Here is a 26,069-nt window from a genome sequence, read left to right as displayed (position 1 = left end):
AACCTTAAGGTCAGCGGTTCGAAACTACCAGCCGCTTCGCGGGAGAAAGATGAGGCTTTCTACTCCCGTAAAGATTTACACCCTCGGAAACCCTGTACAGGGTCGCTATGGGTCGGGACCAACTCGACGGCACTTAACAAGTCATCTAGAGATGATTTAAAGTCCACGGGAGAATACGTGTAGGTTATATGCAAGTTATTGTTGTTGTTGTTAAGTGGCATTGTGTCAGTTCTTACTCATAGTGACCCTGTATAGGTTTTCCAAGGAGTGGTTGGAAGGTTTGAATCCCTGACCTTGAGATTTGCAGCCCAGTAGCCATTTGAACTGCAGGGTCGGTGGTTCAAGCTTACCAGATGCTCTTCCGAAACCCTATACATGGTCACTATGGGTCGGAATCAACTCGGCAGCACTTAACAACAACAACAACTTATTCTATAGCACCACGCCAGCGACTTGAGCATCTCTTTCATATCCATGGGAGGGTCCTAGAACCAATCCCCTGTACTGAATACTTTGTATACTTTAATAGAGCTCAACCCTATTTCTTAGCCTTACTGTTCTTCTTCCAAAAAGATGTGCTTAGTTTTCTCAGTTGTTTTTCTGTTATCCTCATTATTGATCAACACAAATATCTTAGGAAATCTATTGTATGCGAAGTATTGTGCTCTTGTAGTTTTATTCCTCTTCACCAAATTTGGTTACCTTTTCAGATCTGAGTCTCTTGACTGCAGAAAGTACAGCTATTTGGGTTTGGAAATTTTATGCTGAGACTCTTCTTAAATGTGCCCCCACTTGAACTGCTGAAGATGATGCAAGTCACATCATTTTGTTCATTAGAAGGTGTATTCTTTTGTTCACATCTTGGCATTAGTAACATCTCTTCTGAAAAGATTTGTGGGATGCCTTTAATCATTCCTTTTGGACTGAGAAGCACTGAATATTTCTCTTTCATGCTGAAAAACAGATTACCACGTGCATTGCACCCTGTGGAGTTCTTGCTGAGTTCTGCCTCCATGTCACCAGGAAACAAAAAAAAATGTGATTGATTAACCTTACAGCTTATACCATGCTGTCTACCCAGAGTAGACCCTTAAAAATTGATGGTGAAATCTCTTTCAGGCTTTTATTAAAATTTACCTTCCAGACTTTTCTCTGTACCTACAGGCATGAAGTTTTCATTGCCTTGGGTGTACTTGCATCAGAATGAGCAATAGAGTTGAATCAGTAGGCAGATCCTATTTCTGCCACAAGGTAGCTGTTTGGTGAGTCATGTAGCCTCTCTGGGTTTTAGTTTTCCACTCTGTGAAATAAGGGGGCTAGGACAGCTGGAATCTTTCTCCTTGCCTTAGTTAGGACCTTATATTAGTTGGGTATTTGTAGGTAACAAATGTCCCTAATTTTAGCTGCGTAACATAATTCATGTTTGTTATCTCAGTTTCTGTGGGTCAGGAATCTAGATCTGGCTTGGCTCATCTTCTGCTTCAGTGTCTCTCACAAGCCTGAAATCAAGGTGTCAGCTAGGACTGAGGTCTCATCTGAAGGCTAGCATGGGAAGGAGCTGCTTTCAAGCTCATTTGCATGGTTTTTGACAGGATCCCATTCCTTTTAGGTTGCTGGACTGAGGGCCTCAGTTCCTAGCTGGCTGTTGACTGGAGGCTGCTTTCAATTTGCAACCACATGGCAACTTACTTCATCAAAGCCAGCAAGACAGAAATCAGAGTCTATTATAATCTCATCGTGAAAGCGACTTGCCCTCAACATTGGTCGTTGTTGTTAAGTGCCGTTGAGTTGGTTCTGACCCATAGTGACCTTGTCTAGGGTTTCTGAGGCGTGGCTCATGGGTTTGAACCTCCAAGCTTGTGGTTCAAACTGATCTTGCCAGTCCAGTGTGTTATCATGCAGCACCACACCAGGACTCCAACATTGGTTAGAAAGAAGCCTGTAATTAAGAGAAGAGAATTATTCAAACCATGAAGACCAGGAGACTGGGATTATTGGGGACCATCTTAGATGCTACTACATGTTTCTACTACTTCCAGACACACCTGTTTTACAAACTAGCTGTCTCACTGCTAACAAGTTGTTGTTAAGTGCTATCAAGTTGGTTCCAAAAATTCAGCTGTTTTTATTCTGTTTCCTAACTGAAGGAAGATCCAATTGTCCAATTCCTTTACCTGATTTAAGTCTAGACCACCTTTACATATTTGATTTTATCTAGTACTCCCAACATGTAGACACCATTCAAACAAGTTCATTTGTTTTACCTATCTCTGCTTTTGTTATACTTTTGTTTTGCCAGAAATATCTTTACTGCTCTCCTTCACTGACTTGAGTTCTGTTTAGCCTTTTAAAGCCTATCTCAAGTCTCTAAGCCTGAACAAAGCTTTCTTTAGTTACTCCAGCCTAGGTTCTTCTTTCTTTGAAATCTCTTTAAACTGACATATTGCCTATATCTTGTCTATGTCATTTGTTAGCTTGCTTTTTGTTTTGTTTTATTGTACAATTATTTAATTTTTCAGAGTCTTAGTTTCCTTATGTATAAAATGGGGATTTTAATATCTATATCATGTGAGGGGATATTAATATCTATATTATGTGATTATTGAAATTATTTCACTGGGATACAAACACAAGATGCTTTTTATAGAGTCTGATACTAAAATTGATCATTAGTGTTATTAATATTATTATGGTTTTTTACTACACCTACATTGGAGCTCTGGTGTGGCACTGAGGGTTGCTGCACTTGATTGCAAGGTTGGTTTGAACCTCAAAGTCGGTGGTTCAAGCTCATCAGCTGCTCCTCAGAAACCCTATACAGGGTCCTTGTGAGTTGGAACCAGCTCGACAGCACTTCACAGCAACAACAGCACCTACATTGACAGCCAGAGAGCAGAGACAATGCCTGACACTTTTTCTGCTTTTGCCTAAGCACTTAGTATAGAACTGAAGGACTCAATAAATACTTTGGTTTTGTTGTTGCTTTGTTTTTAACTTTTTACTGTGATTTTAGTGAAAGTTTCTAATGCATATTGGTTTTCTCATCAACAATTCATACATATTTTGTTTTGTGATGCTGGTGGCAATTCCCAGGATGTAACAGAGCTATTTCTTCTCCCTTCTTGCCTTCTGAGCTTTATTACTAAGCAAATGCTGCTCTTTTTGATCTTGTATGGCTGATTATTGTAAGGGGCTTATGCCGCCTTGGTGTTATTCTACTTATAAGGCTTGTCTATCATTTGGTTGAAAGGTGAGTTAAGTTCCAGGCTTAAAGGGTATCTTAGGGCCAGAGTCTTAAGGTTTCCACTGGTCTCTATCAGACCAGTAAGCCTGATCTTTTTTCTGATTTTGAATTTTGCTCCATATTTTTCTCCTACTCTATCCAGGACCTCTTATTGTGATTCCTTTCAATGTGGTCAGCAGTAGTAGCTGGATACTATCTAGTTGTTCTGGTCTTTGGGTCATGGAGACTGAGGTGCATTCACATGGTCCGTTGTAAACTTAGTTCACATGGACTAACTGTGTCTTTGCATCTGTGATTTTCTGATCTCTTCTTTGCTCCAGATGGGGAATAAATACTTGTTGATCAGTAGTATGCTTGATTGGTAATTCCCTAAATGATTAATTAATTAATTAATTAATTAACTTATTGTTTCAAAAATCTGGAAACTCTGATAGCTGAAGTATAGAATACCTTTTATGTACTGTGTTTCTTGGAAGCAGATAGCACTTAGCTTTGCTGATTTAATTTTTCAAGACATCTTTAGGAATTGAAAGTAGATATGTATGCGTAGCGCTTTAGATGACAATATAATTTAGTTGAGGTTGCAACTTGGGTTACTTTGCTCAAAGTTGCAAATCTTTCCCTTTTGGGATGGTTTTATGCCATTTTTTTTCCAAAGACATAGAATTAGTTTGTCTGGTTCACTCAATTGGAACTTGTATTATCTATCTTCTCAAGATGCGATGTTCTGGTTTTGTTATTATAAAGAATTAAACAGTTAATGTGTTTAATAGAAAATTAATTAGAACAAATAATATTTATTAGCTAGCAAATATATTCTGTTCTTTCCATAGTCTTGCTTGCTGATTATATACATATAGCATATTTGGTGTCGTCAATGAATAATCATTGATTTGATAACTACACCTTCAGAAAACTGAAATAACATATTAAAAATTGTCTTTGACTACTTCTTTTTTCATTTTTTATCCTCAAAAGGATAACAATATTTGTTAGTTCAGATTGTGTATATGGAAATTAAAACATGGAACCTAAATATAAATTGCAAAATTTAAAGACAAAAATTAGCTCACCCTGTGCCTTAATCATATGCATTTTTTAGTCATGTCTGGCAGTCATGTGGTTTACTATGCCAGGAAAGACAAATTCAAAAGGAATGGCAGTTCATTCATCATCAAAAAGAACTTTGCAAGATCTGTCTTGAAGTACAATTCTACCTGTGATAGGATAATATACATATGCTAACAAGGAAGACCAGTTAATACCTCCATTATTCAAACTTACAAACCAACTACTAAAGCCAGTGATGATGAAATTTAAAAATTCTACCAACTTCTTCATGGAACTTTAGTATCATAGCAGTTTACGAGTTTGTCTGCTAACCATAAGGTCATGAGTTTGAATCTACCAGCCCCGCTCCATGGGAGAAAGATGAGGCTTCTCATAAAGATGTACAACCTAAGAAACAGGCTTGCTGTGATTCAGAACTGGCTCAGTGGCACATAATCACCAACAACGTCTTCAGTCTGAAATTAATCATATGTAATCAAGATGTATTGATAATTACTGGTGGTCATTGGAATGAGAATATTGGAAACAAAGAGGAAGCATCAGTAGTTGGAAAATATGGCCTTGGTGATAGAAATGATACTGGAGATTGCATAAGAGAATTTTACAAGACCAATGGCTTATTCATTGGAAATACCTTTTTTTAAAGCAGGATAAAAGACAAATAAATATACACAAGGACCTCATCAACTGGGGTACATAAAATAAGTTTGACTACATCTATGGGAAAAGACTGTGGAAAAGCTCAGTTTCATCAGCCAAAACAAGATCAGGGGCCACCTGTGGACAGACCTTTATCATGTTCAAGTTAAGGTTGAAGCTGAAGAAAATTAAATCAAGTCGATGAGCGCCAAAATGACCCTGAACATTTCTCACCAGAATATAGAGACCTTTTAAAGACTAGGTTCGATGCATTAAACACTCATGACAAAAGACTAGAACAGTTGTGGGATCACATCAAGAACATCATATAGGAAGAAAACTAAAGGTCATTAAGAAGACATGAAAGAAGGAAAAGAACAAAATGGATATTAGAAGAGACTGAAACTTGTTCTCCAGTGTAGAGATGCCAAAACACATGGAAGAAATATGGAAGTAAAAGAGCTGAACAGAAAATTTCTAAGGGAAGCTCAAGAAGACAATGTCAACTATTATAATAAATGTGCAAAGACCTGGTGTTAGAAAAACAAAAGAGAACAACATGCTCAGTGTTTCTCATCAAAAGAACTGAAGAAAAATTCAAACCTCAACTTGAAATACTGAAGGATTCTTTGGGCAAAATATTAAATGATGCCAAAAACATCAAAAAAAGATTGTAGCAATGCACACAGTCACTGTACCAAAAAGAAATGGAAAATGTTCAGTCTTTTCAAGAGGTAGCATATGATCTAGAGACAGTGGTTTTAAAGGAGGAAGTCCAAGGTGCACTGAAGGCATTGGCAAAGAACAAGGCCATAGGAATTGATGGAATAAAAATTGAAGGTTTTCAACAAACTGATACAGCACTGAAATCATTCACTCATCTATACCAAAAAATTTGGAAGACATCTACCTGGTGAACTGATTGGAAGATATCCATAATTGTACCCGTTCCAAAGAGAGATGACCCAATGAAATGCAGAAATCTTTGGAAAATATCATTAATATCACACGTAAATAAAATTTTGCTGAAGATAATTTTTAAATGGCTGCAATAGTTCATCAACAGTGAACTGCCAGAAATTCAAGTCAGATTCAGACAAGAACATGTACCAAGGGATGTCATTGCTCAGATGTGTCTTGGCTGAAAGCAGAGATTACTAGAGAAATGTTTACTTGTGCTTTCTTGATTTTGCAAAGGCTTTCTACTGTGTGGGTCATGATAAGCTATAAATAACATTGTGAAGAATAGGTGTACCAGAACACTTAATTCTACTCATGAGGAACCTATACGTAGACCTAGAGGTAGTGGTTTGAACAGAACAAGTGTTTTAAATGGTTTTTAAATTTTTAAAAACTGATTTAAAAATTTTAAAAACCTGAATGGTTCAAAATCAGGAAATGTGTGTGTCTAGGATGTATTCTTTCATCATAGTTATTCAATCTGTATGCTGAACAAATAATCCAAGAGGCTGGATTATATGAAGAAGAGCATGGTATCAGGAATGGAGGAAGACTCATTAACAACCCGTGATTATATATATATATATATCGCATGATATACACAGCCTTGCTTCTAGAAGCAAAGAAAACTTGAAATTGAAATTGAATACTGATGAAGATCAAAGACTACATTGGATTGCACCTCAAAGTAAAAAAAACAACAAAAAAAAAAACTCCTCACCACTGGACCAATAAATAACATTATGATAAATGGAGAAAAGGTTGAAATAGTTGAAGACTTCATTTTGCTTGGATCCATCATCAACATTCATGCAAGCAGAAGTCAAGAAATCAAATGACATATTGCATTAGGCAAATCTGCTGCACGAAATCTCTTTAAAGTGTGCAAGAGCAAAGATGTCATTTTGAGGACTAAGGTATGCCTGACCCAAGCTGTGGTACTTTCTGTCACCTCATATGCATGTGAAATTTGGACAATGAATAAGGAAGACCAAAGAAGAATTGATGCATTTGAGTTATGATGTTGGAGAAGAATATTGAAAGTGTCGTTGACTACCAGAACAACAAACAAATCTGTATTGGAAGAAGTACAGCCAGAATACTCCTTAGAAGCCAGAATGCTGAGACTTCATCTCTCATACTTCAGACACATTATCAGGAGGTACCAGTCCCTGGAAAAGGAGGACATCATGCTTGATAAAGTGGAGGGTTAGTGAAAAAGAGGAAGACCCCCAACAAGATGGGTTGGCATAGTGGCAGCAGCAATAGGCTGAAGCTTAATGACAATTGTGAGTATGGCATAGGTTTTGGTAGTGCTTTGTTCTGTTGTTCTATTTATGAGTCAGAAACAACTTGATGGCACCTAACAACAATAGTTTTTGTAAAAATGTTGCTGAATCTTCTCCTTAGGTAACTGTATTGCAATATCACTGTTGGAAAAATTTACTTTAACCTTATCCCCATAGGTTTCTACTAAATATTTTCTGTGGCTAATAGTATAGGAGACACACTGTTTTCCACCATCATTTTATGTTTTTAAATTCTATGTGCTTTGTGATCACAGCTCTAATGTTAGCTTATTATATGATTATTTGCGTGTGTGTTCTGCATAATTAATTTGAATTCTCCATAAAAATCAAACTTTCCTTCAATATTGTTGCATGTGTTCAAATTTCATATGATTTATCCATGCCAAGTTAGTGGTTCCAGGGACCCAGGCCTCCCACGTGCCAACTGAAAATAATTTTACCCCTACAACTAGATCTTCATATACTACAATGACTAAGAAAGGAAAGTTATAGAATCTGATACAGTGGGATTGAAAGTGAGGGAGACATTTATTCATTTTTCATTGTCAGTCCCATCACAACCAGGGCTCCTTTCAAGCATATAATGCCCACAGCATCTGCTATAGTTTTTATGACTCCACTTACGTGGCCACTCTTGATTGTTCCTGAGCCAACTGAAGTCCCTCTCCAGGAGAATCCGCTTGGTCTCTCCTTGTATGTCTATTTGGTGGTGGTGAGTATGTGCTGTGAAGTAGGTACTGACTCATAGCGACTCTGTACAGGGTTTCCGGGGCTGTAAGTCTTTACAGGAGCAGAAAGCCTCATCTTTTTTTCCCACAGAACAGCTGGTAGTTTTGAACTGCTGACCTCGAGGTTAGCAACCCAACTCGTAATCATGAAGCTACCAGAGCTCCTTGGATGTCTATTAGAAGAATGTAGTTTCTGTATAGTTGCTGTGGAAAAAAGCACTGGACGGTCAGTTTGAACCATAAGGTCAGCAGTTTATACTCACCAGCTGCTCCTTGGAAACCCTATACAGGGTTGCTATGAGTCGAAACTGACTTGATGGCACTTAACAATAACCCTTTCTTGGTTTCAGTATGTGTGCTAGTCATGAATAAATGCATTGGCATATTCAGTTTCAAGGCACTTTGCAGTGCAGTGGTTAACCAGAAGGTCAGTGATTTGAACCTACCAGCCTCTCTTTAGGAGAAAGATGTGGCAGTCTGTTTCCCTAAAGATTACAGCTTTGGAAACACTATGGGGCAGTTCTGTTCTGTCCTATCGGGTCACTATGAGTTGGAATCAATTTAATGGCTACATATTTTTGTAATAAAATGGAACAGAGTTAAGGAATTAGAGAGAGTCTTTATGGTGTTTTTGTCCCTGGCACTAATTATTGTTAAAATCCCCTTATATTTTTCACTTTAGTTACTTACTCCAGGTTTTTTTAGACTAAATTTTCCTTTTAGTTCAGGCTAGTTCAAATTGGATTTCTATGTGAAACGCCTGGGCAGCTGTGACCTGCTTTACATGTGCTACAAGAAATCCTGGGGAAAATGCACAGATTAGAAGGACTGGTTTGACAAGGGAAGTCTCTTTGCACGTCACTTGCAATCTGCGCGTCCTTTCTATTTCCATAGTCACATTCTAATTCATGGCATCCTGCCTGGACTCTTGCTATAGACACTAACGGGAGTACATGCCTTCAAGCCCTACCCCTCCAGTTCCTCCACATACAGCTGCCAAATCCATCTTCCAAAAGCAGGACTCTGGCTGTGTGTTCCTGCCCCACTTAAAAGTCTTCAGTTAATACTTTGGCTGCCAAATGTTTCAACCTGATGATTTTCATGACCATAACCTAGTTTCCTAGCTTAATGCTAGTATTTTTAAACCAAAGAGGACTGTTTGCTATTCTCTATTCATCTGTGCATTTTTCTGGCTTCTGCCTTCTGTCTTCAGTCATACTACTTGTTTTCATCTTTCAGTAGTCTGCACAGTCCCCAAGGCCTGTCTCAAATGATGCCTGCTCCCTGGAATCTGCCGTTTTCCCATTGAGTTGAATATGATATCATCTCTGAATCCCTAAAGCACTTGGTACTTCTCTATTTAATCTTTTTTGTATTCTAGTGATTTGCTTCTCTTTGTGACTGCTCACCAAAAAAGGTTGATAGTTCAAACCCACTAGCCACTCCTTGAGAGAAATATGAGATGTGACAATGTGCTTCCATGAAGAGTACAGCTTTGAGTGAGTTTATTTAGTGTAACCATCATGCCTAGCAGAGTGTCTTTCACACAGTAATATACAATAAATATTTCCTAAGTGGAACAGAATTAATCCTTTAACTTTACTGTAAGGATTCATAAGTCACACTTGGCATACAAGAGTAAATCCAATTTGTGTGTGTGTGTGTGGTAAAAATATACATAATGCAGCATTTACCAACTCAACAAGTAAAACATTTTTAACTTGGATACTATTTAAAACAAACAAAAAACAGCCTTTTCCTTATTTTCTACCACATCATTAGATTGTGGGGAAGAAAGGAGCAGTGGTGAGGGCGGCTAGTGGAACCAGGCACTGAGGAGTTGTGTGGCATTATGAGAACTGTCCGTAAGCAGGGGAAGGAGCGTAGTAACAGCTGCTAGCTTGGGAAGGTCATCTGTCGCTGAGAGGGATGTGGATTAGTATGGAAGCTCTGAGGTGCCTGCAGTGTTTAGACAAAACTCTGACTGCTGAACAACAGAATAACATGTTTTCTTCTTGCAAGGATAACTGACAGCTAACCTACTCCATCCTGGTTTGGGGTGTCTCTCACATTCTTATAGGTTATGTGTTATGTGTGGGATAGGGTGAGAATAGTATATCCAAATCTTTGGAAAAGGATAAATGAGGTTTTAAAAAAACAACCCTGTAACCCTAATATGTCCCTCTTCTAAGACAATGTCTCCCTCATCCTCAACCTAACTGTGATCCATAATGTTTAACTGGACCATACACAGACCCTTTGAGAATTTATCCAGTCTCTTACTAAAAAAAAAAAACAAAAAAAAAACCAACAACCACTTAGTGGCAAACATGTAACTTTTATTGTTGCTAAATGCTGTGGAGTCATTTCTGACTCATAGGGACTCTGCATAGGATTTCCAAGGAGCCGCTGGTGGATTTGAACTGCCGACCTTGTGGCTAGCAGTCCAGTGCTTATCCTACAGCACCATGCCAGAACTCCAGTGCATAACTATGTGCATATAATTTTAGGGTTTCCTCATCTTCTGAAGCAGTCACAGACCAACCCGAGGTCAGAATCACCTTTTTAGCCTGCTCTGTTAGTACTCAGTTAGCCGGGAACCAGGACTTTGCCTTTAGGCTGGCTGAGCAAGGGGAGACAGATGGAGCATCTCTCACTGTCTGTGGGCAACAAAAGTGAACTCTGTCCTAGCAATACTCTGTCCTCCCTCTGTAACAGTATTTACTAGGTGGCTCTTTTATTTAAGTTTGTTCAATCTCAAATCTCTGGTTCCTGGCACTGTACCTGTTCTGCAGCAGGTCTTCGATAAATAATGTGAAATGACTGAATAAACCACCAGGTCCATAGAACCCAGAATGGTCACAGGAGCCCCCAACTGCCGTTCTAGTTACTCAGTTTAATTGTCCCTTCTGGGATTCTTTCATTGGAAAGAATAGTGGTTACTGGTAGTTGTGGTTACCGGTTGAGATACTGACCTCACGGTCAGCAGTTCGAAGCTACCAGCTGTTCTGCAGGAGAAAGATGAGGCTTTCTTCTCCCGTAAAGATTTAAAGCCTAGGAAACCCTGCGCAGGAGTCGGAACCTACTCCATGGCATGTAACCACCAACCTCCATAATACATTTGGGAGCTGGCTAGCTATATGGCCTATTCAGTTCCCCACTCAAAAATGCTCCAAAGAGTACAGGTAGTTTTTAAAGTTAAAATGAATTAATTGATTGTTTTGTTGTTGTTGTTGTTAAGTACCGTGGAGTCGGTTCTGACTCATAGTGACCCTGTACAGGGTTTCTGAGGCTGCAAATCTTTATGGGAGCAGAAAGCTTCATCTTTCTCCCGCGGAACTGCTGGTAGTTTCAAACTGCCGACCTTGAGGTTAGCAGCCGATTAGTAACCACTACGCTACCAGAGCTCCTTTTGGTTGCGTAGTGGTTGTATATATTGTAGGGTTGTGTATATTGTGGAGATTTTCACAAACTTCTCAGAAGTAATTCAAGTCATAGTGTGAGGGGGAATTTAGCAAGGGGTGAAAGGGTAGTGGAGCAGCCTGGAAGGCCCTCTTTCCTTCAGAAGACATTTTATGAATAGCTTCTCAAACCAAAAATTGAAATAAAAATGTGAGCAAATGGATATGCCCTTGAGCATAAACATTCTCTAGCTGACTTGTGGGTGGAGTAGGTGGGAGAACAAGACAATCTCACTCCCTGTCTCATAACAGGCGTTCTTCTCTCTTTGAGGTCATATGTAGCTTTGATCCCCCAAGAGACAACTCCCAGTGGATATAGGTGAAGTCTTCATTAGTTAGCTCACTGGCCTGTTGAGGTTTAATTAACCTCCATGTGAAGTATTTAGAGATCTTCAAAATAAAGAATGAGAAGGGATGTGTATTTAAAATAATACTTGATTAATTAAAATATGTTTTTCCTTTTGGTAGTCCAAAACTGGTCATGTGTACTTTACTTGTTTTGTCTTTGTCCTTGGGTAAAGCCAGATGTTTGAGTTATTTTGTTTTTGTTTTGTTTTATTTTGTTTTTTCAAGTTTGAGCAGATTATCTCTAATCATATACTTGCAAGTAAGTCCTGTCTAATAGAGAATCTATTAATATTCCTTCTAATTTTTTCTTTGCTCAGTTTTATAGTGTTGTTGCCATGAGTTGTTTTTTTTTTTTTTTTTTTTTAACCCCCAAAATAAGGTTCAAGTATTTTGGGCCTTTTTAGGGAAGGAAACAAAAATAGATCTTCTTAATTATTGTCATTTTCAACAATATCCTTTGAATCATTTCAGTAATATCCTCTTGCATTTTCTGAAAAGAGTTTCAATTACTTTTTTTTCTTCTTTAAAAAACATTATCAATTCCCAAGCTGGCCAGCTCAGCGTCTTTGGAAGGGAAAGGGCAGCTGAAGTTCACTTCGGGACGATGGAGCCCACATCACAACTGTACCCAGGTTGCCACAGCAAATGACACTACTCTCCGAGGGTGGGACACTCGGAGCATGAGGTCAGTGATGCTGAAACTCTCTTTTGAATAGGGAACATGAACCCATATCCTTCCACGTCTTTCTCTTTAGTTTCCTGTCTCATTGAACAAAGCCATGACTACAATGGAGATCATTATATATCCTATGTGTATGGGAGCACATGGTTTATTTGCCATCGTCTCACTTTTATAGGGCATTGAAAATCTTATTTTGTTTCTTCATTCCAAAATTAAGCTGGCATGGCCATGCTGTGGAACCTCTATACTTCAGTTGTTTGATACTTCATACTGATATCCCATACGTGGTGGCAGTTTACAATGAAAATTAAGATCGGTGTTTATACTGTTCTTTGTGAGTGAGATGGTGACCATGGTCTCCATGACTAACAACTAAAGGTTGACTATCGCTGTCCCCTTTCTCAAGTCATTGTCTTCTATAATTTCGATTCCTACAAGGTACATGCCTATTGGGTAATCATATTTTGTCATTTGAGTAATTATATGCAGCAACCAAGAGTTCTAATGGAACAAATAAGAGCGATTTTTTTCTGTTCCAGTTGTGAGTTTGATAAGCATAGGAGTGATGGTGTGCATATCTGTTGTCATGGCAACAGAAGCCTGTGCAAGCTTTTTTAAGATACAGTTTATCCCCTCAGCACACCATAATTTATCACTAAGCTGAAAAGACGGATGTCTTGTAATAACTTGTGTTGCCTTTAAGGTTGGGGGTACAACTTTAAATTTAGTTTCATAGCTCCTCTGAAAATTCAGGGACTAATAAATAATCAATTGCCTTTTCCTCAGCTTGTGCATATCTGTACAAAGGGTTTATTCAGTTTTCTAATCAGAAACTGAAAGCCATAGACTCATATTATGATGAGTAGCCTGACTGAAGTCTATTTCTGTGTCCTATGGTTATCTTTTCCACAGCTTTCATTGTTCTTTAAAGGAATATGAAGAATTTTAGTATCTAAAGACAAGAAATTCGAAGGCTGACATTACAGACCAAAGAAAGAAAGAAAAAAACGGATAGCAAAGATAGCTTTGTCTAGCCATATCTGGAGTTAACTCATTTTGCCCTGTGCTGCCTCTCTGTAATGATGAGTTGACTTCCTAGGGGAAGGTGAACCTCAGGAAAGAGAGTCACAGCTCCTTACCATTGACTATTATTTCTCCTTTGGCTAACGGTGTTGGTTTTTGTGTACCCTGGATGCTTTTTGTGTTTCTTCTAGAATTTATCATGCTTTTATTAAAATAATTCCCACTAGAGCATGCAGGAAACCTTTAGTAAATGCTTTGTGCATGCACTGCTTTCCAGCTAAATCCCTAGGACTTTGCCAACTTTTTATTTTTATATGTTTGCCTATTTTACTTTCAAGGTCTTAAGGATTAGAGGTATCTCATTTTAGGGAAAAAATTAGGGTCCTGGAAAGGTATGAGATATAAAAACCAGTTCAAGATTTAAAAATGGTTTAAGGATCCAGTGTGGTGTTGGGGGAAAGATAAAAGAAATTGAGTGGATCTACCTTGGAGAACAGAGAAATTGTAAGGTCACTTAATAATGGTCTTCAAATATGTGAAAAATAATTACATATTACAAAAGAGCCCAGTTGTACACCATCCACACTGACGCTATGAAGAGTGAAGAAATTTAGTTATTTTGAGAGAGATTTAAGTTTCTCCTCAGGAAAGGAAATGGAAACGGTAGTGTAGCACACAGGCAGCCTAGAAAGACCATGTAGCTCTTAGACCCGACCCAACGAAGAATAGACCTCTACTGACCCTCAAAGTCATGCAGGACTCTTTTTATAAAAACCACCACGCTCCAGTCTCACCAGCTGACCTGCCTCTCTGTTTAGAGTTTATGAAGTCAGAAGGAATCTTTGTAATAGGTGAAATATTCTGATCTCAGACTATATGAGGAACAGTCTAAATTATGTTTGTGAATGCATGTGTGTGCATGTACACATTCTGTATAAATAGTTATGTGGTGGAAATTTGACAGCTTCTCATTTGCCGGTGTCTCCCTGTCTTTAGAAGGGTTATTTATTTTCTAATGTTGGCATTCCAAGACGGTATGGATAGATAAAAGACCAATCCACCAATAACAAACAGTGCCTCTCTTATTTTTTTTTTTTTTCCATAGCTTTTCTTCTTCTTCTCTTTATATTTTTTCTGTATAATTTTTTCCTTCCTGTTCTATGTATAATATCCCAGTACCAAAACCAGCTATTTTCTTTTCTCACTGCATCCTTCTAAAAATTTGTCAGGTATCCTACCAAAAAGCCTGTCTTAGCTTTTCCATGACAATCACATTCCCTCTGGCACACTCTCATTCTCAAGATACCCAATAGCATTTTTGACAGCTGGAAACTGATATCAATTCCACAGCTTGCCCAGAGGATCACAAATACATTGCTGAAAAAAAAAAAATATATTGCATGCATTACAGCATTATAGTCACTCAGATGAAGGCCGCTAGGCTCAGCTGGTTTCCACAAGCACTCTTGGTGCTTGGTGCCCAGCCTTCTCATGCAAAGAAAAGGCAATCCCTGTAAACCAGGAGTACCACCAGCTGGGATTTCCCTGAGCTCACATGCCAGCAGTGGGATCACTGTATCACCAGAGTTGGGAGATTAAAGCGGTTTCTAGGAAACTAATGCATATCTGTAGAGTTCAGTGGCTTTTCCTAATCCATTTAGTATTTTTATATGCTATTCCTTTTTTTCCTTCTCTCAGCCAAATATACTGCATAGAAAATGCCCACGGACAGCTGGTACGAGACCTCGACTTTAATCCCAATAAACAGTACTACTTAGCTAGCTGTGGAGACGACTGTAGGGTGAAGTTCTGGGACACTAGAAATGTCACTGAACCTGTGAAGACGCTTGAGGAGCATTCCCACTGGTACAGTGACTTATCTGCATGCTGGGTTAGGGAAAACGGGATTATGTCATTTCTTTTGCTAATTACCTTACCATTTAAAAAGCATACACTAGCTTAGTTTATGCTGCTGTGAATCAATCAATCAACCCAGTTTTATTTTTCTTAAAGAAACACTGATTCTAAATCTGAATGTTTGTGATTTATAAACATAGGAATAGGAGAAAAATGTTAGATTCTGGTTTCTGTTGAAATAGTGCTGGTTCAAGTATGCAAAAATAAATTTGCACAGATGTTCACTGCAGCATTATGTGTAATGTAGGGAAACTGGAAACTGCCCAAATGTCCATCAATAGGGGATTGGTTCAATAAATTAAGTGACATCCATTCAGTGGTGATTATGCAGCTGTCAAAAAGAATGAAGAATATCTGTATATATATGGACATGGAAAGATGCCCAAGATCATTCATTCTTTCTAAAATATTATTTGAATGTTTACCGTATGCTGACTTTTGCTAAGCATGTGAAAAAAAAAAATCAGTTTGTGGAAGACTATGTATAGTAGGAATCCATTTTTTATTTAAAGTGTGTGTGTGTGTATATATATATATATATAAGTACATGTGCACACATATTCATAAGTATGCAGAACAATTCTGGAGGAGGAAGAGCCAAACTATTATGAGTAATCCTCTCTCAGGCAAAGAGGGCCATGTTAAAGGAGACTTTACTCTTATGGTCTACATATTTGGATTGTTTGGATTACTTATCAGAGACTATCTTGCTTCTGTAATCAGAAAGAAATATTAATTTTTTAGAAACACAATTTTAGTGCACAGTTTCAATAAATTTAATAAACTGCTAGAATTGATTACAATCTATATGGAAATAATTTAACTGTCCTCCTTAAGCCGCTCCAGGGGGGTGTAGCTCCGTGTGCTAGAATTTCACACGCCATGCTGTGGCTCCTCTGTGGGCTCTGGAGCCTGCAACGTCTTTGGCACCAATTTTAAGACTGAAGCTGACCAAACACCCTGGGCATATGTGTATGTGTGTGAAAGAAAGCTGGATCCTAATGATCAAAGCTCAAAGACCAATTCCAGGAAGACCTGTCATTGCTCTTTTGTCTTAGGACCTCTGACAGCTGTTCATTGGGAAGTTGTCATGAGATATTGTTTAATATAACAGGTTACTTATAATCCATATTTTACTTTGGAGGGATTTTTGTTTTTATAATTTTAAAAAGCTTGTCTGGAATATTGAGCTATAAGCTTTCTTTTTCCTCTGAGGGTTTATAGTAACATTTAGTCCTTTTTAGTCTCTGTTGACTGGGATTTCAGATAATATTTTATAGAGACCTACAATAAACGTAACTCTGTCCTGAAAATTACCTAAAGTCAGACCATGCCATTTGGGATTGAGTTTACAAAGTAATACCTTATCTTGAACCCAGACAAATAAGAATCCCCAAATTAAGTTGATGCAGTTTAAAACTGATTTACATCAGTGGTCATTCAAACAGCTGTTTAATTTTCCTTTGCAGGGTGTGGAATGTCCGCTACAACCATTCCCATGATCAGCTGATCCTAACTGGTAGCAGTGACAGCAGAGTCATCCTCTCAAACATGGTGTCGATTTCCTCTGAGCCCTTTGGCCATTTGGTAGATGACGATGACCTCAGTGATCAAGAGGAGCACCATCCAGAAGAGAAGTACGAACAAATTATTTCTAAAACTTTGGGAGTGATCCTTAAAGGTGTGAGAATTTTTCTTTTCTCATGAATAATGCCTTGATCCAGGTGATTTCTATATCTAATATCTTACTCAGGGTTGACATTCTACTTTCTCACTGTGGTTATGGGAGATTCACGGTTCTGGAGATCATTAGCACAATAGTCTGATTAGTGGCTCCATAGATTTGGAGGCATTGAAATTGAGTTACGTAATGCCTCTCCTGTGTTTTGTTATTATTAAATGCATTATATAAATTTTGAAGATTGTTAACTAGTCTTCAAACTGAACTTTAACATTAATAATAATGAGAATGATTATTCATTGATTCTTACAGCAATCCTTGTAAGACAGATATTAATAGTATGCTCATTATAACAGATGTGGTGGTGGTGGTGGTTATGTGCCATGGAGTCGGTTCCAACTCATAGTGACCATGTACAGGGTTTCCGAGAAAGAAAGCCCCATCTTTCACCCATGGAGCAGCTGGTAGTTTCGAACTGCTGACCCTGAGGTTAGCAACCCGATTCATAACCACTACGCTACTAGAGTTCCTTTATAGTAGATGTAGGCCTGTGTAACTCAGTGACATTTAGTGATTTGCTCGAAGACACATAGCTAGTAAATGTCAGGGTGGGACTTGAACCTAGTCTACTCACTCCCAAATCCAAAACCATTCCTCTTTACTACTTGTTCTCTAGGCACTATGTAATATTACACACCATAGTATTGTGTATAATATAAGAAAATTGGAATGCAATTTATGTTTTAATAGTAATGCCATCTTGGCTGTATAGTTTAAAAAAACACTTTTCTATGTCTGATCCTAATAGCATCCACGTTTAGGAGATAGCTTGATACCATATCCTCTTCGTGTTGGAACTAAGGTACCCTGAGACAGCTGGGGATTCAGGGACTGATGCACATCACTTTACTAGTTAGTGATAGAGCAGGAGTGTAGTCTGATCTCAAGACTCTTGTAAAGACCTCTGGCTGGATCCTGAATGTGGACTGATTGCCAGTAATCTTACAGTTTGCTTGCTTCTCTGTCCGGTGAGGAAGATTCAGGTAAAGCTCTGTTTTTTTGGGGTTTTTTTCTAATAAAGAACAGTTGATGTCAAGTTCATTTTGACACATGGAAACCCAATGGGAGTCAGAGTGGAACGGTGTCCCATAGGGTTTCCAATAGCTGATGTTTTACAAGTGGATCACCAGGTTTTTTTTCTGAGGCACCTCTGGATGGACGCAAACTGTCCAACCTTCCGTTAGTAGCCCAGTGTGTTATTCATTTACATGACCCTTGCCAACAATAAAAGAAACCACAAAAAACAAATCAGTTGCCGTCAAGTCAATTAAAACTCATAGTGACTCCATAGACAGAGTAGAACTGCCCTATAGGGTTTCCAGGGCTGCAATCTTGACAGGAGCAGACTGCTATGTCTTTCTCCTGTGCAGTGGCTTGTGGGCTCAAGCTGCTGACCTTTCAGTTAGTAGCTACATGCTTTCAACACAGCACCACCACCCAGGCTCCTGTCAGCAATGTTGTTTTTGTTGTTAAGCGTGGTCGAGTCAGTTCCAATTCATAATGACCCTTTATGGGATTTTCAAGGAGCAGATGAAAGGTGGATTTGAACTGCCAATCTTGCAGTTCAAACCAAACTTATGCCATACCAGGACTCCTGTCAACAATATTGTTAAGTGCTGTCGAGTCTGTTCCAACTCATAGCAACCCTGTATAGGGTTTCTGAGAAACAGCTGGTGAGTTTGAACTGCTGACCTTGCGGTTCAAACCGACCTTGAGGTTGAGTGCTTATCCTATGGTGCCACACCAGGACTCCTTGTCATTGGTAGTACACGTTAATAGGAAATCGTTTTCATCTTCCTTGAGTAGATTTGCTTTCACCTGTGGCAACTATTTCCTATATTATAAGTGAGAATGCTTCAGGTCTTAACCAGAGAGAATTTAGACTCTAATGATTCCTGAAGAAGGAGTTTCTGGAATAAAATCAAGTTTAATTGAATAGTTTGAATCATTCAAACTTAATATGGTTTTATCATTCTTTTTTAAGATTCTTGAATTCTTCCTCTACCTATCTACGTTTATTCTAAAAATTACTTTCTGAGAAAGTATCTATTTGGAACTTTATCATGGTAATTTACCAATTTGTTTGTCCCTTGACATTGTTGTTTTTCTGTTCCACTACTTAGAAACACAGGTCAACCAAAGAATAATACTTAGACATAATTACAATGGTTTCTCAGCTAAAGAAGCTACTGTTATGCAATCTGGATTTTGCCTTCTTTGCAATCATCTCATCTCACAGACAAAGCAGGTGTTCTTAGGTTACTCTAGGTGTCAGGTCTCTAGTAGAGGAGAAACTTGATCGCTCCCTTAATTGGAACCTGTGTGATTAATTGGTGCCTTGTCCTCCATGCAGGTGGTTTCTGAGCAGCTGTGTTAGGGAGGACTGTAACGCTTCCTTGTCGTCAGACGTGCCTAGGCATGATGACCCTAGTCCCTTTTTGCTCTAATAATTCCTTAGCAATTTTGATATACGTTTCCTGATTTCATTGTTTGTCCATATATCTTATTAAATTCAGGGGGGAAATACCCACATGAGGATTGTAAAGTTATATTTGGAACAAAATATCATTTGACCAGTTGAAGGGTCCATTTTTTGGGAAAACCAGAACTTGATGATGCATTATTTAAGCTTTTCAGAACACAGATAAATATTATTAAGAGACAAAAAGGGAGAATGCCTTTAAGAGTTTACTGTCTTCTTGGGGAGATAAAGCATTTTTCTTTAAAGAAATTCAAGAACACTTAAAGTATATTGAGTAGAAATATATTGTATAATGGAAAGTAAGGTCAAGAGAAGCCTGTGTCAGGTTGAAAAAAGTGACTTCTATGCTCAAGGGACAGATGTGGATGTCAGACTTCAGAATGTTCCTTTTGGGACATAGTAGTCTGCAAACACTAATGTGCTGAGAAATTCTACAATCCTTACATGATATGCATAAGAAAGAATAGAGAAGTGAGCTGGCTCCTATGATAGGATTCCTAGAGAAGGTAAATATAACCCAAATGTACCCTAAGAGAAATAAAGTTGGAAAACTAGTATCCTAAATGAAAACAACTGCAAAAGTCCAGTCCTGGACCTAACTAAGCAGACTGTCCTCCCTCCTTTCCTTGAACTCTCTCTGGGCGCTGTTGGGCTCCTATATCGTTGTTGTTGTTGTTGTTGTTGCTATTGTTAAGTACCACTGAGTGGGTTCTGATTCAGAGTGGCCCCGTGGAGGGTTACCAAGGAAGTCCTCAATCCCAACCCCAGCTCTGCATTAATACGCATGACCTGCACCCTGATCCTCAGAAGGCTGTGCACATTCCTGGGCTTCAGACTCCTTGTCTGCATAATAAGGGGTTAAACTAGCAGATCTCTAAGGTCCTTGTTTCTGCTCAAAAGTGACAGGGTTTTTAAACTCTTTTTTTTAACTCAAGCACAGTGAACATTTTCCCTCTAGTCACTTTCACTGGAACCAGGGAGGAGGTTCTAATGAGAAGAGAAGAAGCCAAGGTATTATTAGACAATAACATTGATTTCCATAAACCACTCAAGAAAGCCCCACTTCTTCTTAGCGGTAGGTAATAAAAATCTCTATGCGTCTACGTGCACGATTTTTATTGGGCCTCAATGTAGGCTATTATAATTATTCCCATCTTGTACATGAGAAAACTGAGGCTCAGGAACTTGAATCTGTTTCTTCTGACAGGGTGTCTCACATTCTTTCTGCTACCTCTCACTAGTCTGCCTTGTAGGAACTATGATGGCACTTACAGAAAAGTTGAGCTCTGAGATTGAAATTGCCTTGTTTGCATGTACCTAATCACTGCCTTTTTCATGTGTGTGTTTCCATTATTTCTAGGAATAAAGAGGCCCTGCAGGACAGCGTCATTGCAACCTATGAAGAGCATGAAGATAGTGTGTATGCCGTGGACTGGTCTTCTGCAGACCCGTGGCTGTTTGCCTCTTTAAGTTATGATGGAAGACTTGTTGTTAACAGGGTTCCCAGAGCACTGAAATATCACATATTGCTCTAATTTGTTTGGATGGCATTCCTGATTTATCCTCTTGGCAGATTCTCGAAATTTTGTAGCTATTTGGAGGTAATTAGTTTTCCAAATAGATCCCTCTCTGGGAGAACCAATATTGCCTTCTTTTAATGCAAGCATTTATGAATAATAATAAAGCTTCTGCCAATTGTACAAACTGACACCTAAAACAAAGTTTTATTGTCATTGAATTTGGAAAATGCTATCTTCCAAACTGTGCTGGGAATATGGTCCCCACCCCCATTCCCTCATTGTTACGTAAATCAGAGCCTGTCCAATCGGTGTAAAGTTTTTGTTTTCTGTTTTTAGGATCTGGGGAGTTTAATTTTTTTTTAATTACTGTTTCTTTAACATTAGCTCATCTTTGTCTTGAGATTAAAAATGAAATAAAATAAATAAGTTCATGTTGTTTGGACTCCTGGCTCCTTCTCTCAGGAAACTCTCTGCTCCATATTTGGCCATGTCATCTGAGTCTGTGTTCATTGTCTCTGGCCCAGCCTAGAAAAATTGAAGGGTAGAGAGAATGTGCCCTTCTGGACAGTTGCCCTCTTTTTGAGCTCAGAACTTCCTGCTGAACAGGCGCCACCCTGAGTCCTCTGCGGAGCCTGATTGTACCTTCAGTGCTCTCAGACTGGGGCATCTGAGCAGAGAGTCTGGGGACTCCTGGGAATGTATTCATGATGAACATTGCATTTTCCATTGTTATTAAGTTTCCTGCTTAGCCTTTGGGCCTTCTCTAATCTCTTTGTGTATCATTCTTTATTGTGTCTCATGTGCATTATGCTGATGGCATTGTAAATGTGGTTCTTTATCATTCCAGGAAGTAATGATTATGCTCCTGGTTTTTCAGTCTGTTGGGTATTATCCAGCACACTCTTAAACTCATTGAAATTCAATATAATCTGCTATCATCCCATCATTCCTAGATAATCACAGAACACTGATCATGCAGCCTTTTCATTCACTGCTCCTTCTGTGGGTCCATGTGGGATGTGTCTGTGCTTTGTGTGTTAGTGCTCGGAGCAGCTAGCGCAGGAGAGCGGAGAGAGGCCTGGGCTCTGATTCTGTGCCTTGGCTGGCTAGAAGCCTTTGCAGATGCTGCCTCTCCACTGTGATCTCAGTTTTCTCATCTAGAATGAGGGACATGGACTGGAGGCGCTCTAAGATTTGATTATTCTATGGCAGGCCTAGGAGCTCTCTCTGGTAGCATAGGGGTTACGAATCAGGCTGCTAACCTTAAGGTCTGCAGTTCGAAGCTACCAGCTGTTCTGCGGGAGAAAGATGAGGTTTCTGCTCCCATAAAGATTTCCAGCCTCGGAAACCCTGTGCAGGGTCACTATGAGTGGGAACCAACTCCACAGTACTTAGCAACAACAGCAACATGGCAGACCTAAGGAACAATGTTGGAGCAATGGTTAACCTCCAGCAGGAGAATGATGAGGCAGTCAGCTTCCATAAAGATTTATAATCTTGGAAACCCTATGGGGCAGTTCTACACTGTCCCTTGACTCTAGGACACACAATGACTCTTTAGGTGCCTCAATATGGAATTCTGACCTATTATGTGAAAATCAACATAAAAATGAAGCATCCTTGATGAAGCCCTCCACGAGTTATCCCAGGTATGTTTTTATGTTACTTTCTAAGTACATACATGCTTGTGCATCGAATGATACATCTTGGATTTTGTTCCTTCTTGTGTAGAGTTAGAGTTCACTGAGGTGAGGAGGGAAGGGAGAAAGATCTCATACCCTTCAGCACTTCTGCTTCCAGGTAAGACCTGCATTGTGGATAATGCAAAAACAGCTTTAATGAAAGTCCTCCCTTCAGTTTGCTGACACTTGAAGGAAAATTGATGCTTTTGTTAAATAAGTATCCATTGAATGCCCCACTGTATTCTAGGTACTGTTCTTGTTGCTGTAGTATAGAAGTGATGCAGAAATCCCAGTTTACCTAGAGCCTACACTCTTGTTATGGAAACCATCCATCAATCATGAATTAAATATGTACAAGGGAACTTCAAAAACTTCATGGGAAATTCCATGATCTGTAGGTTCCATTTGTCCATGACATTTTGAAATCTCTCATAGTTTGTCAGACAACATGGATGTATGAATACTATGGAGGAATATAAGGTAGAGAAGGAAGGGCAGAGAATATGATGGAGAGTGGGACCTGAGGGTGATATGAGTAGGTACAGAAAGTCCCTGCATTATCAGTGAGTCCTGCTAATAAATCTGTCTTTAAGTCAAATGTGTAAGTAAATCAGACAGGTACGATTTATATCTTAGGTCAGTCAGTTTGTCTTGTTTCATTCTGTACAATAGAATTCAACACTGCCCGATACTCCGCCATCTTTACAGTTATTTTTATGTTTGAACTCTCTGTTGTTGCTGTAACTATGTCAGTCTATCTCATTGGGGGTCTTCCTCTTTCTTGCTGATGCTCCACTTTACCAAGCATAATATTCTTCTCCAGGAACTGGTCCCACCTGACAACATGACTAAAGTATAAAAGACAGAGTCTCCCCATCCTTGCTATTAAGGATCATTCTGGATGTACTTCTTCAAAGACAGAGTTTTTTGTTCTTCTGGCAGTTCATGGTACTTTCAATATTCTTCACCCACACTTTAATTCAAATCATCGATTCTTCTACTGTCTTCCTTATTCATTGACCAACTTTCACATGTATATGAGGCAGTTCAGAATACCATGGCTTGGGTCAGGTAAACCTTGGTTCTCAAAGGGATATCTTTGCTCATTAACACATTTTATTGTAGTAGATTTGGCTGATGCACTATGTTGTTTCATTTCTTGACTGCTGCTTCCATGAGCCTTGATTGTAGATAGGGGCAAACTGAAGTCTTTGACACGTCAATCTTTTCTCCATATATCATGCTGTTATTTATTGGTCCTGTTTTAAAATTTTTTGTTTTCTTTACATTAAGGTGCAATCCATACTGAACACTAGTCTTGTTTTTATTGTGAATTAAGTGATAGTTTACCTGGGAGAACACTAGCTCTTCATACATCCTATCATATTTTGTTTCCTTGCAACGATTACAGTCCCCTCCATACATCATCAAATAACCAAAGGGTACACCCTGCCCCCCGGCCGTCAGCACACAGACCCTCTCCCCCCCTGAATCCAGAGTCCCTAGCCACTCCAACACTCCACGTCACTGTCTCTGCCTCCATCTCTGGTGTCACTGCTTCTCTGGATAGGGTTCCACACTCCACTCTTCTCCCTTGATGGTCCCAGGGACCTCTGCTCCTGGACTGGAAGTCAACCACTCCCCTCCTTTTGTTACAAAATGTCTATCTTTACATTTCCAACCCTCACAGTCAGTCCTGATAGCAATCATTTACTATTGAACCACAAGAGTCTTGTTCCCATCTCCTTTCATCAGCCCCGCCCAGACAGGTTGGAAACCACACAGTGGAGATTCTACCTTCCCTTGCACCCTCTGAAACTAGGTTCCTTCTTGAAAGCTTGTAAGCCAGTCACTTCTTGCCTTTAAGCCCCTCTCCTCCCCCCCACCCCCCACTTTGGATAGCCAATGTCTAAGTTGCTAGTCCCTGTCAACCCTGTGTACTGAGGGGATGGAAATGATCCTTGCTGTAAAGATGTGTTCCCACTTTTGAGCTATTACATCCATAAGTATAGATCAAGTTCATCAAATTGTACTCTTTTTTCCCTCTTTTTTCTTCTCGTCGAGCTCTGATCATCTAGCCATCGAAGCCAAGTCAAGTGGGTACTATCTGCAAATATGGGTGTTCTTGTGCATCTCGCCTCACTTTGTATCAGCTGGATGCTTCACTCTCAACTCTAGTGCTTTGTGGCTATGTCTCTGTCTCTGGGCCCAGGAATCCCCAGGTCTTGCCATGCTACTAGCCAACCAGGTCTCAACCCAGGCTCACAGGAGTCTATTGAACGTGGTAAGACTTAGTTCACAGCTTCATTGCTCTTTTTCCCCTACTTCCCATTATGGGTGACCAACGTGGTCACCAGCATGACCACATGCCTGCTAGTGTATTCCCTTGAATCTCAGTCTTGGAAGGGGTTTGCCCTGAGTGGACCCAACCACTTGCTTTGATGGCACCTGGGCAAACAACTTACTTGTTCTTATAGTAGTCAGTCAGACTGCCATTGTTGTTTTTGAATTTTCCTGCTGGTCTTTCTTTCAAGAAATATCTTCTGTTCTAGTTGCTCCAGGCTGATCTGCTTATCCTTTGAAGTGGAGATTTCCCACCTCAGAAGACTCTAGACGGGGATCAGGATTCCACCAAGGTCTTATGCAATGCAAAGGCTCCACAGGAATCCTCCTTCACTGGGCAAGTTGTAGCCCCATTTTAGGTATTCCAATCAGTTATAGGCTGAAGACTTACAAGCTTTCTATGGTGATGTTTCTGGCTATTCCTTTCTTTCCTCCTCAAGTGTCTATTTTACAATAGTAGGCAAGGGAAACCAAGATACAAAAGACAGCCAAGCATCTTAACATTTCTCCTCTTTTATCCATTCAAGCCATGCCTCAATCCCTGTATCCCATAGCCCTGTTGTTCCAAGGTTGTGCATACATCATTAATTACTTCTGTCCCACTTAGCCCATGCAAACCTGCCTAACTGTTCTCCATTCGCTTTGTTGTAAAGTCTAGTCTTTGATCTTCATCAGCAATATTTTAAATCTTCTTTAGTTCCAGCAAGCAAGTTTGTATCATCTACATATTGCAGGTTGATAATGAGTCTTCTTCCAATCCTGATGCAACATTCTTCTTCATATAACCCATCTTGTCGGATTATTTGCTCAGTATATAGAATAAATATGGTGAAAGGATACAACCCTGGGCCATACCTTTCCTGATTTTAAACTATTCAGTATCCCCTTGTTCAAACACTTGCCTCTTGGTCTATGTAT

General features: G+C 39.3%; 1 protein-coding gene across 1 annotated transcript in view; it reads left to right on the top strand.

Moving 5' to 3' along the window:
• Positions 1-21,141, top strand: part of TSSC1 (tumor suppressing subtransferable candidate 1) — a 260,535-nt gene extending 239,394 nt beyond the window's left edge. Inside the window, exons 7-10 of the mRNA XM_006863996.1 lie at positions 12,310-12,446; positions 15,165-15,332; positions 16,853-17,020; positions 20,967-21,141. Coding sequence (XP_006864058.1) covers positions 12,310-12,446; positions 15,165-15,332; positions 16,853-17,020; positions 20,967-21,141 — 648 coding nt within the window. The remainder of the gene's footprint in view (positions 1-12,309; positions 12,447-15,164; positions 15,333-16,852; positions 17,021-20,966) is intronic.
• Positions 21,142-26,069: the final 4,928 nt, after the last annotated feature.

Source organism: Chrysochloris asiatica, unplaced genomic scaffold, assembly GCF_000296735.1.
Source record: "Chrysochloris asiatica unplaced genomic scaffold, ChrAsi1.0 scaffold00058, whole genome shotgun sequence".
Classification (NCBI taxonomy): domain Eukaryota; kingdom Metazoa; phylum Chordata; class Mammalia; order Afrosoricida; family Chrysochloridae; genus Chrysochloris; species Chrysochloris asiatica.
The sequence above is the reverse complement of the archived record's forward strand: the minus strand, read 5'-3'. Positions and strand labels throughout refer to the sequence as shown.